Consider the following 16,773-nt stretch of genomic DNA (forward strand, 5'->3'; position numbering starts at 1 on the left):
GCCTTTACATCGCTGTTCGTGACAAAATGTACAATATTGTTCTGTCTTAGAAGTTTTTGTACCAATGTGTTATAAAATTCTTTGCCGTGGTCTGTCTGTAGCTTTTTAGGAACTCGACTCTGTCTAAAGATCAAACTAAAACCCCGAGAAACTTCTTTCCATGTCTTGGCCTTTTATTTACACAGCCCAAGCATATTTTGAGAGCACATCGATACATGCGAGGATAAATTTTATATCCATCATTGAATTTTGAGTAATAAGACATCTCTGCTAAATCTACTTGCCACTGGTAATCAATCGTTGAAACAATGGTTCTGTTTCTCTTGAACCTGAGCTGCGCTTGTTTGTGCACACTGTAAGTGTATTGTTCACTCATTCATTCCAACACGTTTTTTCGCTTGACATTTCTTTTCTTTTTTTTCCCATAGAGTGACGATGGCCGGTGATGTATTTTGTGTGTGAAAGATTGTTCAACTTCAAGGCTGAAGTCCCAAGACCTATGTATATTTTCTCAAACACTTGTCAGCCATCGCAGTCACAGAGCGGGATTGATTTTAATGAAGCATTATGTAAAGTCTGTTGTAGCTTACGTGGTCTGCACCTGCATGTAAGAGATGTATTAACTGAGTCTTGTTTAGCATGCCGTTTGGGTTCCGAATCTCACAATGGGCACACTTGTCTTTTACTAGAATCTGATCCTGGGGAAATGCACCCTTGTGTTTCCAGCATCTGTCGACAGATCAGTATTTAAAGATTAATACACATGGTGTTTTATAAGGTTAAAGCCTTGTGTGGATTAAGAATTGTGAAACAGAGTAAAATTCATACTCTTAACTGCCTGAAGCAGTTTGTTGCTGAAGTAAATACTTTCGGCAGTTTGTTGCTGAAGTAAACACTTTCGGCTTATACAAAAGACCATGCAACAAAGTCCAAGATTCGGACAGCAGCTTTTGAACTTGTCTCTAATCACCATTACTGTACTGTTATTTTTTTAAAACCAACATTAATTTACAGAAACCTAAGCAATTGCATTATCAATGCTAAACAAGATCTGTTTGCGTTAAGTTTTCTGTCGGCTAACTGTTTGTGTTTTGTTTCTGTTGTCGGAGGAACCAAGACTCGGCAGCTAGAACAAGGAAAACCAGGTCCCTGCCCAGCGTGACACGTAATGCAACCTATAGAAGGTTTTCTTCTTATATTATATCTAATAAAAAAAAGATTCATTATGACCATAGTTGGTCGCTCAGTCATCTGGGCTTATGTGTTTAGCTCTGTTCAACATTTAGTGGAAAAATGTACGGAATGTCAAGAGAAAAAATATATATAGCAGATGGACACATTTTGTAATATTTGGTTCACTAAACCAATTATTGCATATAGACATAGCATCAATAAAGTTATTTTTTTAAGACACCTTGTTATCTTCTACTTTATGATTTGCTTTATAAAGGTGGGCAAGGTAACGGGATGCCCAAGGGGTGTTTTGGGCTGTACTGGGTGGGGGAAATGCCCATTAACCAGGTGGCATACGGTGGGTACCGGAAATGCCAGGGGGGCGGGACATTCACCTGTCAAAATGTGATGATGTATAATAGTGACGCATTATACTACTCACATGTGATACGAGTGCTTGCTGTCCTCTGGTTTCCAAGTTAAACTGAATCAAGCAAACTGCTACTGACACTGACACTGCTACTGACACCATTGTTTTCCAGTATAACTAACCCAATAGCTCTCCTTACTCAAGCCTCTAAATCCTTTTCTTTCCTATAATGAATCCTTTGCCAGGCATGCGAAATGGGAATGTTAGACCTACAGCTGAATCCAGGAGCTGCATCCCCAACCCATGCTACCCTGGTGTCCACTGCTTAGAGACAGTTTCAGGGGTCTTGTGTGGTCCTTGTCCAGAAGGTTTGACTGGGAATGGAACATACTGTGCAGATATTGATGAGGTCAGTGCCCTTGCCTGTATAATCTACACATAACTTTTCAAGTTCCCATCTTTGTGAACTTCCACTCTCAAGCTGAAGTAATCAGAATGTATTTTGTTGCACTTCCTCATGCAGCCCACAGATGTACACAATTTGTAAAGATTTTTATGAGAAAGTCAAAGGCTGACCTATGATGACTTGGTCATTAGAAAGGGCAACAACACAAGGCTGAAGCATTATGTGGGTGAAAGAGGCCAAGTATGAATGGCTAAGCTTTTGTGAATATATACAGTTGTGCTCATAGGTTTACATACCCTGGCAGAATTTGTGAAATATTGGCCATTGTTTGGAAAATATAAGTGATCATGCAGAAAGGTTTTATTAGGGAGTGTGCTTAAGTGAAGCAATTTATTATCGCATAATTATGTATACCCTTTTTAAATTATAATGATATCTGAAATCACCCAAATGGGCCTGATAAGAAGTTTACATACCCTTGCATGTAGGGGCTGATACAATCCACACAAGGTGACCCACACAGATTCAAATTAAGGGTAATTAAGGGAGTATGTCCATGCCTGTAACCTCTTTGATTGTAATCAGTGTCTGTGTGTAAATAGTCAATTTAAATTAAGGCAGAGCTGCACTGACTTAGCTGAATACTGAGCCGTGGGGTAAGCCAAAGAACTGTCAAAGGACAGTTGAAATGTATAAATCAAGAAAAGGATACAAAAAGATATCCATAGATATGAAAATGCCTGTCAGTAGTGTTTAAACTCTGATAAAGTTCTATTGTTACCAAGCCACGGTTAGGTAGACCCACTGAGATTTCAGCCACAACTGCCAGGAACATTTGTCGAGATGTCAAGAAAAACCCAGAAGCCACTTCAGCTGAGATATGGGCTTCTCTACAAACAAGTGGTGCTGCTGTTTCAAGATGCACAATAAGGAGGTACTTGAACAAACAAGGGGCTGCATTATCAAATTGCAAGAAAACAGCCTTTACTGTGCCTACGCTACAAAACAGCCCACTTACAATATGCCATATAGCATTTAGACAAGCCTCAAAACTTCTGGAACAAAGTTCTTTGGAGTGATGACACCAAAATTGAACTTTATGGTCACAACCATGAACGCTTCATTTAGAGAGGACGCAACAAGGCCCATGACAACTCCTACTGTGCAGCATGGAGGTGAATCTCTGATGTTCTGGTGTGTTTGAGCTTCAGCTGCACAGGTAACTTAGTGAAAATTGATGGCAAAATGAATGCTGCATGTTACCAGAAAATATTGGAGGATAACTTGGCATTCATCAGTCTAGAAGACGTGTATGGGATGCACTTGGATCTTCCAGAATGACAATGATCAAAAACACAAGACCAAACTTACCCTTTGGTGGCTACAGAAGAGAAAAGTGAAAGTACTGGAGCAGCCATCACAGTCTCCTGACCTCAATGTCATTCAACCTCTTTGGAGAGATATCAAACATGCAGTTTATGGAAGGCAATCCAAGACTTTAGGAACCTGGAGGCTTTTCACCAAGAAGAATGGGCAGCTCTACCACCCATGAAAACCAAGGGCCTCATCCACAACTATCATAAAAGACTGCATGCCATCACTGATTGGTAATGGGGCCAACACACAATATTAAGGACTAATGGTATGCAAACTTTTGAATAGTGACCATCTTATTATTTTCCTTGTTCCTATGTTTTATTTAATGTTTGTGCTGTTCTGCGATGCCTTATAGTTTAATTTGGATTCCATTAAAAGTACATGAAATGTGTTTTGCCTGATCAGTCATCTTTTCTTTAAAGTATGGTACACATCTTACAAATTCTTCCAGGGTATGTAAACTTATGGGCACAACTGTATCATGTCATGTGATTTTAAGATTACACTTTAGTGCATTGGGGGTTTTGTGAAGCAGTGAGTTGTGTGAACTCCTCAGTCCACAGTTTGGTGGTTCCTTCCAAGTTCAAGTGGGTTCACCATGTGTTATGCCATTTGTGAATATCCAGAGCTGCTCAGATGGATTGCAGAATAGACTAAGTCCGCCTGTGTTTACAGTCTCACCTGAATCTCACCTGTGCTGGCAGTGTAGAGGTGAGCCACCACATAGGTGTGATGAAATGAACTGGGGGATATGTGTGTGTGTCAAATAACTGCTATGAGAATCAATATCTCAAAGTTGAGAAACACCATTATCAAAAACTAGAGGGCTAAACTATAAATGAGAATAGCCAGAGACAAGATGCTAAAACTGTGAACTGAATTAAGGAGTGGAATGCTATGAATTCCGATACTAAGAGCACAAGACTAACTTTTAAGGTTTCCGTCCGTAATCTCGGATTGAGCTGAGATTATAGTGGAGCTTTTGTGACATGGTGTGTAGAATCTCCTGGATGGCAGCCCATTGTAATATTTCAACATATTCTAGCAATTTACTTTTTAAGAAAATTAAAAAAAAAAACAAAAAAAACACTAAAGCTACAAAATGGTGGCATAATGCATTTAAAGTTAGGCAAAAAATGTCAATTTCTCTTGAAATAAATTATGTATACCAAACGCATGTATGGTTATATTTCTTCAAGATTAGGCTTTCAGAATATCCATAATAAATGAAAGGGAAGAAAATTATCTGATACAACAAAAATGTCTAAGAAAAACTCCAAATTTTGAAAACCTTGACACTCCGGTATCTCCTCATAAATTTGATATACATGGTGAAGTTGATCATTTTTTTTACTTTGAGAATACCAACTTCCCAAAGCCCTGAAAGGTAAAAACATGCCTGCAAAAAGGATAGATGGATATTTTAATGTCACTCACCCAATACGAGGCTTATACTGGGGACAGGGGTGTCCAGCAAAGTGGATGTTAGGGCATTGTTGCCCCATGGCACTGAAATTTAAAACTTCTGGCTTTCCCGGTTAGTCTCAATCACTGACTCACAGTGTGACTCTGAGTGAGTTCAGTTAACCTGCCAGTGGTCCAATTGTATAAACACATATTTAGAGAAGACCACTGAGCATTTCCATGTGTCCATCTCAGAAAGGCACGTAGATGCTGAATGTCCTAAACAAGACATAAGGATTCACTCTCTTAAGCATAACATTGTTATCTATTTATCTAAGTATGTTAGATAAAGCTGTAGAAATCTATCTATCCATTATGTTTATGAAAGTTACAGAAACTGACCCATGATCAATTAAAACAGCTGCAGATATCCGGTCTGTTTCTTTTTGCTTGAAAGATTTCCCAAAATCTACCCACCTATACTAATGTTATTGCCTGAGACAATTACAAAAATGTATCTATCTTAGCATACTCGAAAACCTTAAGTAATCTTTATATATAACTAGCAAAATACCCGTGCTTCGCAGCGGCGAAGTACTGCCTTAAAATTTTTATTTAGAAGAAAATTAAACCTTTTTAACTGTGGGAAAATATGCCAATAATTATTTATTAAGGATCTCTTTGTATACCACATTGTGAGTTCGCCCTCCGGTTGTAATATGACCAAGCTGTGCGCTGAGCTTACTCTTGAGCATGCAACGTACAGTTGGCCATGTGAACAGTAATCTTGTTTCAAATCTCACAGCTTGGATTGCTGCTGTCATAATCTGTTTGAGTTTCATGGTTTGTTTCAATTACGACAGTATTTGTAGGACTTGTGTTGAAGAGACATTCGGCACCTGTCAAATAAGCACGTACATTGGTTTCGGTTAGCGCAGGGAAGCCGCCTACCAAATTTCGTGAAGATGGGGCCATGAATAAGAAAGTTCAACATGGCGGACGTTGTTGACCGTTATGACCGTTACGCATAGAATTTCAAAATGAAACCTGCTTAACCTTTGTAAGTAAGTTGTAAGGAATGAGCATGCCAAATATCAGCCTTCTACCTACACGGAAAGTTGGAGAATTAGTGACGTTGGAAAGTTCAATATGGCGGCTGACAGTGGCGTCATACCACCGAAATAAGTACGTACATCGGTTTTGGTTAGCGCAGGGAAGCCACCTACCAAATTTCGTGAAGATGGGGCCATAAATAAGAAAGTTCAACATGGTGGACGTTGTCGACCGTTATCGACCGTTATGACCGTTACGTGTAGAATTTCGAAATGAAACCTGCTTAACTTTTGTAAGTGAGCTGTAAGGAATAAGCCTGCCAAATTTCAGCCTTCTACCTACACAGGAAGTTGGAGAATTAGTGAGTGAGTGAGTGAGTCAGTTAGTCAGTGAGGGCTTTGCCTTTTATTAGTATAGATTAAGGTGTGTTTTTATGATGACTTTAAAATTATGGTTAATTATTATTCAATAGCAATGGTTGGCCTCCCATCCTGTGCTCCTTCCTTGCACTCATACAATGGAAAAATCAGGTTCAGAATTTGATTGAATAATTGTGCATTGTATTATTAAAGTTCTGACAAGAAAAAATCATTTCCTTGATAATAAAGTTGTCATTGATTTGAGAGCACATGCAAGCCTAAATCTTTATTTTTACACATATACCTGGCTTCACCTTACTCCAAGTTCAGCTACACAGCGCTCTGTGAGGCTTCATTGGTCATAACTGTCAAATGACACCCAGAAACCCACTTTTTCCGTGCATGTATTTTAGATTTGCTCTCCATGTATGAACTTTGTGTTCAGACTGACTCTTCTGTAGCTATACTGTAACCTTAATCAGTTCATATATGCATTCACATTATTTATTTCATTTTCCTTGGATATGATGTTAGTATGTGAAGAATGTTCTTGGTATTTTGCCTTTTCCTAGTAAATCTATTACATCCTGTATTCCTTTGAATTAAATTGTTGGGTTCTTTGAAAATCATCTTGTCATAGTTTTCCTTCTGAAATACACAATTAAAAATATAAATGAACTAACTGTTTGATTAAATGACTTGCAGTTCCAAGCATTCTTTCCCATTCAGCATCGGGCACTCCATCCCTTCCTTTGTCCCAATTTCTTTCTCCCTAGTGCTCTGTGTTCCCATGTCACCCTGGTGTGAGGTGCGCCAACACCTTTCCTGGCTTTCGTTGTGGTCCTTGTCCTGAAGGCTACTCCGGGCCCACCTTGGAGGGAGTGGGATTGTCCTTTGCACAAAGTCAAAAGCAGGTAAGGTCATTTTGGTCTTTTGGTTGTGCTAGGTGTTGCATTTCTTTTACATTACAACAGTCTTCCATATTCTTTACTAGCTGAAATACCCAGCGTTGCCCGGGAGGAAAATAAAGTGTTTTTTTGTTTTTTAATTGTTTGAGAAACACACCTATAAAAAATAAAAATAAATTAACAAACAATGAAGACTCACTAATGTGCTTGTCTTGCGGTCTTGTATGTATGTTATCATCCAGTTGATGCTCAGAACCAACTAGCTCTATTTAATTTCAAAAGCAACAGGCATGCGGTGCTGCTCAAACATAAAGAATGGCGGCAGTCACCTCCAGTTCACCCTCTGGTGGTCGTGCCGAGTGTCAACTGGATGATAACATTCATACAAGATGGCAAGATCACCCCCCACCCTACCCAGAAGGGGGTGGGTTAGGGTTAATTTCACCCAACAGTATTTTTAGTCGGCCAATGAAAAACATGTCTACCAAGTTTCATGAGAATCGCTCTAGGCATTCGGAAGTGATGCTGGAACATACATACATACACACACACATACATTGACTTTTATATAGATTATGGCAGACTGTTGTCTCTCATTATTAACATTAGTGTCAACTTTACATTAATACCATTTGAAATTTACAGTATAGGAATGATAAGGGAGCTAAGCTTGGGCACTGCATTTATATATTATAAATATTTAAACAAAATTGTACAGCAAATATTGTATGTAGTTTGAAGGCTAGATGGAGCTACTGAGCCCCAAACCCCAAACACAAACACACAACACGGTCCTGGGTTCAAATAACAACGAGGTTTATTACACAAATCCCTTTTTTGTACAACAATTCAACAGTGTCTCTTCTTTTTTCTCTCTTTCCGCACTGCTACTCCTCCAAGGCGAGTGTTACCTCTCTCCTCTCCCAGCTCCAACTCACCTAGACAAGGCAGTGTGGTCTCTTTTATTGAGGACTCAGAAGTACTTCCAGGCCATACAGAAGTCCCAAATACTAGAGAGTATAAATAACTCCCTACAGCACCCCTAGTGGCACCTATGAATGCCAGCAGGGCTACACTGCCGAACTTCAATTCCTGACAATCCTTGCGGGTGTCCGAATGGGTACTAATGTCCAGGGCTGCTGCAATCTCATGTACAGTGGGGGAAACAATAAGCAAGCACTGTTGCTCTCCCCTGTCCTTCCATGTTATGGGCATCCCATCCAGGTAAGGACCCCAAATCAATTCTGGCTTGGACGCAGGTCCCAGCATGTTGTCCCTCACAGTAGATATTTTCTTTTAGATTTCTATTAATTAAAGCCATTCATTTAAACCTGTTAAGTAAATGTCATTGGCGGGTGGTTATCTTTTAAACATTTCAACTTATACATTTATTGTTCCATCCATCCATCCATCCTCTTCCGCTTATCCGAGGTCGGGTCGCGGGGGTAGCAGCTTAAGCAGAGAGGCCCAGACTTCCCTCTCCCGGCCACTTCTTCCAGCTCTTCCGGGAGAATCCCAAGGCGTTCCCAGGCCAGCCGGAGACATAGTCCCTCCAGTGTGTCCTGGGTCTTCCCCGGGGCCTCCTCCCGGTTGGACGTGCCCGGAACACCTCACCAGGGAGGCGTCCAGGAGGCATCCTGATCAGATGCTCGAGCCACCTCATCTGACTCCTCTCGATGCGGAGGAGCAGCGGCTCTACTCTGAGCCCCTCCTGGATGACTGAGCTTCTCACCCTATCTTTAAGGGAAAGCCCAGACACTCATTTTAGGAGGAAACTCATTTCAGCCGCTTGTATTCGCGATCTTGTTCTTTCAGTCACTACCCATAGCTCATGACCATAGGTGAGGGTAGGAACGTAGATCGACTGGTAAATTGAGAGCTTTGCCTTACGGCTCAGCTCCTTTTTCACCACGACAGACCGATGCAGAGCCTGCATCACTGCAGATGCCGCACCGATCCGCCTGTCGATCTCACGCTCCATTCTTCCCTCACTCGTGAACAAGACCCCGAGATACTTGAACTCCTCCACTTGGGGCAGGATCTCTCCTCCAACCCTGAGAGGGCACTCCACCCTTTTCCGGCTGAGGACCATGCTCTCGGATTTGGAGGTGCTGATTCTCATCCCAGCCGCTTCACACTCAGCTGCGAACCGATCCAGAGAGAGCTGAAGATCACGGCCTGATGAAGCAAACAGGACAACATCATCTGCAAAAAGTAGTGACCCAATCCTGAGTCCACCAAACCGGACCCCTTCAACACCCTGGCTGCGCCTAGAAATTCTGTCCATAAAAGTTATGAACAGAATCGGTGACAAAGGGCAGCCCTGGCGGAGTCCAACTCTCACTCAATTTATTGTTCTACATTACATTAAAGTAAAACAGTGGGCATGCTTTACACGCACTCTGGTAAGCTCATGTGCATGAATCGCCCATACCATTTTTCCTACATTTTGCATTGTTACATGTTCTACTCTAAAAACACAACTCTACAAAATAACACAGACACAATTTTAGTTTAGTTGTTACATTTTAAGGAATATTCTGTTAAAACCTCGCAAGGGCTGATCTTTTCATAACACATTTCATTAAATGAGAGATTCATAAAAAAAGACAATAGGCAGACACCCAACTCCAAAACTACACATAATGACAAAAAGGCAACTGCCCCCTGAACAGCTTTTTAGCATCATGTGCTTTCTGTTCTAAAAATTAGATGTAAATTCTCCATTAGTGATTTGCTGTGTATTAATTAGTTGAGCTACTCCATGGTCAGACTGGACTAAGCAGATTAAAAAATGGATGGATAGACAGCATGTGCATACATTTCATATGAACAGAGTACAGTCGTAGATAGCACGTTACTTTACCGTAGGCAGTATGTGGTGTGCACATAATGTTAACTCGGCCAAAAATCTTGTATAATTTTACTTTGAGGATTGCATGCATATATATATTCCAGAGAAAATAAGGAAGTAAAACAAATGGAAGTCGACTACTTAAATGCTCTGGCCTCTTTTCTGTGCGTGTGAGTAAGTGAAGAAGATTGAATCATCGTAAAAAATAAATTTGTTTAGAATAGATTATTTAGCTCACCATATTTTTGGAGTTCCTCTTGATGTTGGATTTTGAAATTATTCTAAGTAAACAATTTTGAATTGAGGTCTGAAGGTCAGCATAGTACTGCTTTCATGACTCCATGACTGACTCCATTGTAGTGGACATCATGGGTTGGCTGGCATCCCGGCCAGGATAAATGGTTCCTTCCTTGGCCGTGAGTCCTTTTTAATGGAAGGTTGCTGGTGGTTGGGCATCCTGATCAAGTAGGCTAATGGTACCTTTCCTGGTCGGGAGGCGACTGTAATGGATGAACAGGGAGAGGCTGCTTCCCATCGCTATGTGCTTCCCCAGTACGCTGGGTGGCGATATCCCTCTAGCATACATCCCATTCAGACAGCCACAGGGCTGCATGGGAGTTCTGGCTTTAGTAGGCAGCCCTATTGGGGTCCTTGGGTGCTGCTAGGGAGAGCTGCTGGAGGCAGGCTCTTCTGTCACAGGGAGGTTCCACCTGACCCGGAAGTATTTCCTGGAGCCAATGTGATAACACAGTAAGCACTCCCAGGTCCGGTATAAAGGGAGCTGCTCTGCTTCACTCGTCTGACTTTGAGTCAGATTTGGAGGATGAACAAAGCTCGCTTGGAGGAGTGAACGAAGAAAGAGAGAGAAGAACATCTGTGTTGTGTTTATGCCACCATTGAAGGGCACTTGTGAAGATAAATATTTTCGTTACAATGGAACTTGTGTCTGTGCGGTTGTATCTGGGGTTTGGGGTGATGCAATGCCCCCTAGTAGTCACACCATCTATATTTTTCTGTGTGACAAAACATCTAAAATGTGCCCTGCTCTGTCATTTCCAGGTCTGGGAAATACACATTTAACAATCTCACTGACTTCTGAACCTCCATTAATGTATTATTGTATTTCCAACACAAACTCTGTCATCAAGTTTGCCAGTGACACATCAATAGTGGGTCTGATTGCTAATAGTGATGAGACAGCCTTATATAGATTAGGCCAAATTCCTTAGTGAATTATGCAGAAAGTTACATCTGTAAAACAAAGGAATAGAATAACTGTTACTATTATCAAATCTTCAGTAACTAACATACTTGTATTGTCTTGTTACTTGCTTGGTTTGGTGTATATTTACATTTTTAATCTGATACTGTTGCATATTTATTGTGTCTATCCATTATCAAGCACAGGCACATCAGTTCAGGGTTGCACAAATCAGAGACCCTATATTCCCATTATTTATAGTCATCTTTACAGTACTTTTAGTTGCTGTACCATTAACTGTATTGTCAGTGCATGCCCCGGTTTTCTACATCACTTTTCATTTTGGGCTTTGCTGATGCACACATCGTCATGGGGGGATATTTCATCAAATAGGCTGTAGATGGCAGTGTTTATGCATCAGTTCAGCATTAACACAGTCTTAGTCACTGAGGGATGAAGACATGAGGAAAACACAGCAGTCTGTACAAATACCCGAGTAGCAGCACGGTAAAGGCCGACGCATGGAATGATGTTATTAACAGTTGATAGAGGAGTTCAGCACGTGACAAACTGTGTTTCTCCAGTTAGGTTGTACTGTATAGAAAAATGTTTAGTGTGAAAACTATCATATTTTCACAAAAGGCACTATAGTAGCCACCTAGGCTCTTCTTTATTGGTGAGCAAGAAGAAATACTCCTATATGAACCCTAGCTTAGTAACCTTGCTTTACAAGTACACCCCGTAATATTCACCACCCCGGGAGCCTCAGCAATGGCTGGCTACACACTCCTGAGACCATAGCTCCTGGTCTGCTGCTAGTTTTCTACCACCGAGAGGAGTAACAGAGACGTCTCCCTGTTTCCCTGCAGGACTTTGGTTAGACAGGAACGTCCTCAAACTCCTCGACGATTTTCAGTGTCAGTAAGCAACAAGGTTGTTTGAGTGAGACAATAACAAACTTTATTTTATCTAAACCTATGCTAATTTATTTGCAAAGAAACCACACATGTCAAACCCTGGGAGTTAAAATGGATGAAATCATATAATCTGAACAATTTAAATCAACGTCACACCTGCTAGCTATGTATCTATTAGTTTGGCTTGAGCAGTTATGGAGTTTACAGTCCCTTTTTAAACTAGTAAAGATGTCAGTGCACATTGAGAGACTTTTCTTAATAATTAAGGTGTTCCTTTAAAGTGCAAGCCACTGCACAGCCTTTTTCCTCTTAATACTTATATCAGTTGGGGAGCATTTTCATTTGTAGGTGGCAAACGTATCAAATACTTTGTCTTCAAAACAATCTTTCTCATGTCTCCAAAACATTGTGTCCCTCACATATCTTCTACATGCTCTCTCTCTTTCTCTCTCGAATCAAACACTGTGTCATCAAGTGCTCTCAAAACCTTTCTTTTCTACAGAGCTTCAGTGAGGTAATGCTTTAGGAAAAGTACTGAGAAACCACTTAAAAGATGCATCAGCTGAAATTAGACTGCTGATAATTTATCAATAGTCATGTTACCTGTCGATGAGGCTACTGTTATCATTAACATGTAGCTAAATGCAATAATAACACATTAACTGAAAGGTGCCAACCACTTATTTTAAATCTTCTAACAAGCACATACACACTGTTTATTTTATCCAAGCTTAAAAGTTATATCATCTAATAATCACGGCAGTATATTAGTATTTGCTTTTAAATTTTAATATTTCCCATCAGCCCACGTGACTATTCATTAATATGCAAATATGCACACTGACTAAACCTTCGGTCCAAAAAAGCACATGCCTGGTAAAATTGAAGTACACACACTCGAAAACAATGTTAGCCTTCCCTTATTAACTCTGCAGTCTGGATTACAAAGGTCATTCACTAAAAGCTGCATCACATCTAAATAATCTTATATTTCCATCCATCCATTGTCTAACCCGCTGAATCCGAATACAGGGTCACGGGGGTCTGCTGGAGCCAATCCCAGCCAACACAGGGCACAAGGCAGGAACCAATCCTGGGCAGGGTGCCAACCCACCGCAGGACACACACACAAACACATCCAAACACCAAGCACACACTAGGGCCAATTTAGAATCGCCAATCCACCTAACCAGCATGTCTTTGGACTGTGGGAGGAAACCGGAGCGCCCGGAGGAAACCCACGCAGACACGGGGAGAACATGCAAACTCCACGCAGGGAGGACCCGGGAAGAGAACCCAGGTCTCCTAACTGCGAGGCTATTAACAAATCACACAAATTAAATATTTTGAGTCTTATTTAACAAGATGTTAAAAGCACTGTTTTTTCAGTCCAATACAAAAACTAAAAGTTCTAAATTTAATTTTAGCAAAGGAACTTTGAGTAAATGTGTCAAAGTCTCTAAATGAGATAAACTGGGACAAACATTTAAATATGAAGGGAACAGTGGACATTCCATGTTCCAAGAGCCATCTTCTGTAGCCAAGGTCCCCGCCTTCGGCCACCACCCAACTCACACTGCACCCGAGCTCCTTGGCCCCTCCCATTGGTGGTGAGCCCATGGGAAGGGGGACCCACGTTGCCTCTTCGGACTGTGCCTGGCCGAGCCCCATGGGTGCAGGCCCAACCACAAGGTGCTCGCTATTGAGCCCCACTTCCAGGCCTGGCTCCAGAGGGGGGCCCTAGTGACCCGCATCCGGGCGAGGGAAAATGCCATTCAAAATTTGTATTCTTCATAGGAGGTGTTAGATGAGATGTGGTGGCTTGGGCATCTGATCAGGATGCCTCCTGGACGGCTCCCTTGTGAGGTGTTCCAGGCACGTCCAACCAGGAGGAGGCTCCGGGGAAGATCCAGGACACGCTGGAGGGACTACGTCTCCCGGCTGGGCTGGGAACGACTCGGGATTCCCCCGGAAGAGCTAGAAGAAGTGGCCGAAGAGAGGAAAGTCTGGGCATCTCTGCTCAAGCTGCTGCCCCATACGACCTGATCTTGGATAAGCGGAAGAGGATGGATGGATGGATGAACAGTGGAGTAGGCTTTTATAATACATGTGATGCAGAACATTTTCACCCAAAAATGCTGTTACAGAGGAGTATTGCTTTTTAGTAGTAAAAGAATGGTCAAGGGAAGAAGATGTGTATTAGGAACAGTAAGGATGAAATTAAACATACTGAAAATTAAATAGGAGGCACGGTGGCACAGTGGGTAGCACTGCTGCCTCGCAGTTAGGAGACCCAGGTTCACTTCCTGGGTCCTCCCTGCGTGGAGTTAGCATGTTCTCCCCATGTCTGCATGGGTTTCCTCTGGGTACTCCGGTTTCCTCCCACAGTCCAAAGACATGCAGGTTAGCTGCACTGGTGATTCTAAATTGTCCCTAGTGTGTTCTTGGTGCGTGTATGTGTTTGTGTGCGCACCCTGCAGTGGGCTGGCGCCCTGCCCGGGGTTTGTTTCCTGCCTTGTGCCCTGTGTTGGCTGGGATTGGCTCCAGCAGACCCCCGTGACCCCATAGTTAGGATATAGCGGGTTGGATGATGGATGGATGGAAAATGAAATAATATTTTTTTGGAGTTATCAAAAGTGATGAAGTTGATAACCTCCTTGTAGTTACAATGATTTTTAAGGAGGTATGCAATAAGTTGGAGAGAGAAGCGTTGCTAGGATTTAAAAGGCTGAAACTGAACACAGTGCAGGAACTGCCCATCATTAATTAAAGACTGCTTAAGGAAGTTAGTGGTTACATCCAGTAAATAAACCATTAATGTGTGTTTTTCACATTAATTAAGGGTTAGAAGAGAGCAAATACTGTCCCATTATATTAAAAAATTAAATCACACAAATCCATGTAACTATAGTCCAGTAAGCTTATGGGTAAATTACTGGAATTCAGCAACATGTCAAATATCTATATATATAATTCACTAAGGCAAGACACCAATGGAAAGCACACCGGAAGGGGCGTGGATTCACTAAGCCGCCGACAAGTAAGACACCTATGGCGCACGCAGGGAGTAGCCACGCCCACCAACCCCAAGACCATTGGATATGACGACAACTCGCAGAGCCACACCCACCAACTTATTACCATTTATATTCGTCTGTCGTAGAGGCCTCATGTACCTCTTAGCCACCTTGACTGTTCATAGAGGCATATTTCTCGCGGAGGTGAGTCGCCATATGCAGCTTGTAAAACAGTTTGCGAGGGGTATCCCATGGGATCCTTAAAACAATCCTTTATAACTGAGGTTAAAACACAATGAAGTAAGCAGTCTTTAAAAAACGAGTTTCGGTTACGACGCACGACCGCGTGCACCATAACAAACTGTTTTACACGCTACATGCAGCAATTCGCATCCGCAACAAACATGCGTCTTCTTCACTCACGGACAATTATGTGTTGCTCTCTCCAAAGTTCCATCTTTTCATTCACTTTCTGTTTTATTCTCAAACCCTCCCTTTTTAGACAACTGTGTCTTTCCAGAAGTGTTTAGCATTCAATAAATAACTATGCATGAGATTGAGCGTGTGTCTACCCGGTGCAGAGAGGCGTGGGTAAGCCGTTGAACCCCATTCGGGCTGCAAACCGTGGAATTCCCACTAAGTGCGACTCATACACTCCCACTGGTTGCGTCCCTACCCTTTGTTCACACCCCCCTTCCACCTCGCTACTACCATGTTCGGGTGTCTTGGTGGATTATATTTAGAAAAGCAGCCAACGACTCAAGTGACGAGTTGGAGATGGGCACATGTGCGGGCTGTGCATACTGAACGAGAATTCAGCAGACTAGCATGACGGAGCAAGCTGAATGGACGTCCTTCTTCTCTCCTCCCGTTTCACACTGAGCGCCGTGCACCCCCATCCCTCCATCTGGCAGGAGAAGGCGTGATTGCGGTCCGCCAGTTTTCAGTAACGGACAATTGTGTGTTGGTTCGTTCCGTGCATTGTTACAATGAAAGAAAGAACTTTTTCTGAGGTTTCCCTTTTGGGTCCACTTTTTTCCTTTTAATATATATTAATGATCTGGATGAAAATGTAACTAACAATCTTGTTAAGTTTGAAGTAGGTGGAATCTCAGACACCTAGTCATGGTTGACTTGACACTGTCCATACTTTACAGTAGCAGTTAAGGCGGGCATTAGGCTATTAGGTTAAATTGCACAACATGCTGAGTAAAAATGAAGTTAGGCTATCCTTAAGTTATACAATGCACTACTTGGGCCTCATCTTGAATATTGTGAGCAAGTTTGGTCTCCATATTTACAAAAAAACTAATTTTACGACAATGATTTATGAAAAAAAGACTAAAAGAGCTGAAACCTTGCCATTTAAGTGATTGGAGGTGAAGAGCGCACATGATGTAAATGTTTAGAATAATGAAGGTTTTTAGTAGAGTGGATGCCAGTTGTTATTGTAAAGTGAGTCATTAACAAGAACACAGAGACACAGTTGGCACCCTGCTCAGGATAAATTTCACACAAATGTTATAAAGTTTACTTGCACACAGTGAGTCATAGATAGGTGGAATGCATTTCCAAGTAGGGTGGCAAAGAGTAGTAGTTTGTGGATCTTCAAAACTCGCCTGGATGATGTTTGGCTAAAGTCAGGTTTATTGACAATGGTGAGCTATGTTGAGCTAAATGGCCTGTCCTCGTCAAAACTTACATATCAAGGGATTTGGATCAAATATACCTCAT

The 16,773-nt window shown here is 41.8% G+C and overlaps 1 protein-coding gene across 2 annotated transcripts in view; it reads left to right on the forward strand.

Moving 5' to 3' along the window:
* Positions 1–16,773, forward strand: part of LOC120537557 (cartilage oligomeric matrix protein) — a 62,596-nt gene that overhangs the window by 18,027 nt on the left and 27,796 nt on the right. For both annotated transcript variants that reach the window (XM_039766585.1, XM_039766586.1), the window contains exons 4-5: positions 1,789–1,952; positions 6,919–7,056. In XM_039766585.1, the coding sequence (XP_039622519.1) occupies positions 1,789–1,952; positions 6,919–7,056 (302 nt within the window). The remainder of the gene's footprint in view (positions 1–1,788; positions 1,953–6,918; positions 7,057–16,773) is intronic.

This window comes from Polypterus senegalus, chromosome 10 (assembly GCF_016835505.1).
Source record: "Polypterus senegalus isolate Bchr_013 chromosome 10, ASM1683550v1, whole genome shotgun sequence".
Lineage (NCBI taxonomy): Eukaryota > Metazoa > Chordata > Cladistia > Polypteriformes > Polypteridae > Polypterus > Polypterus senegalus.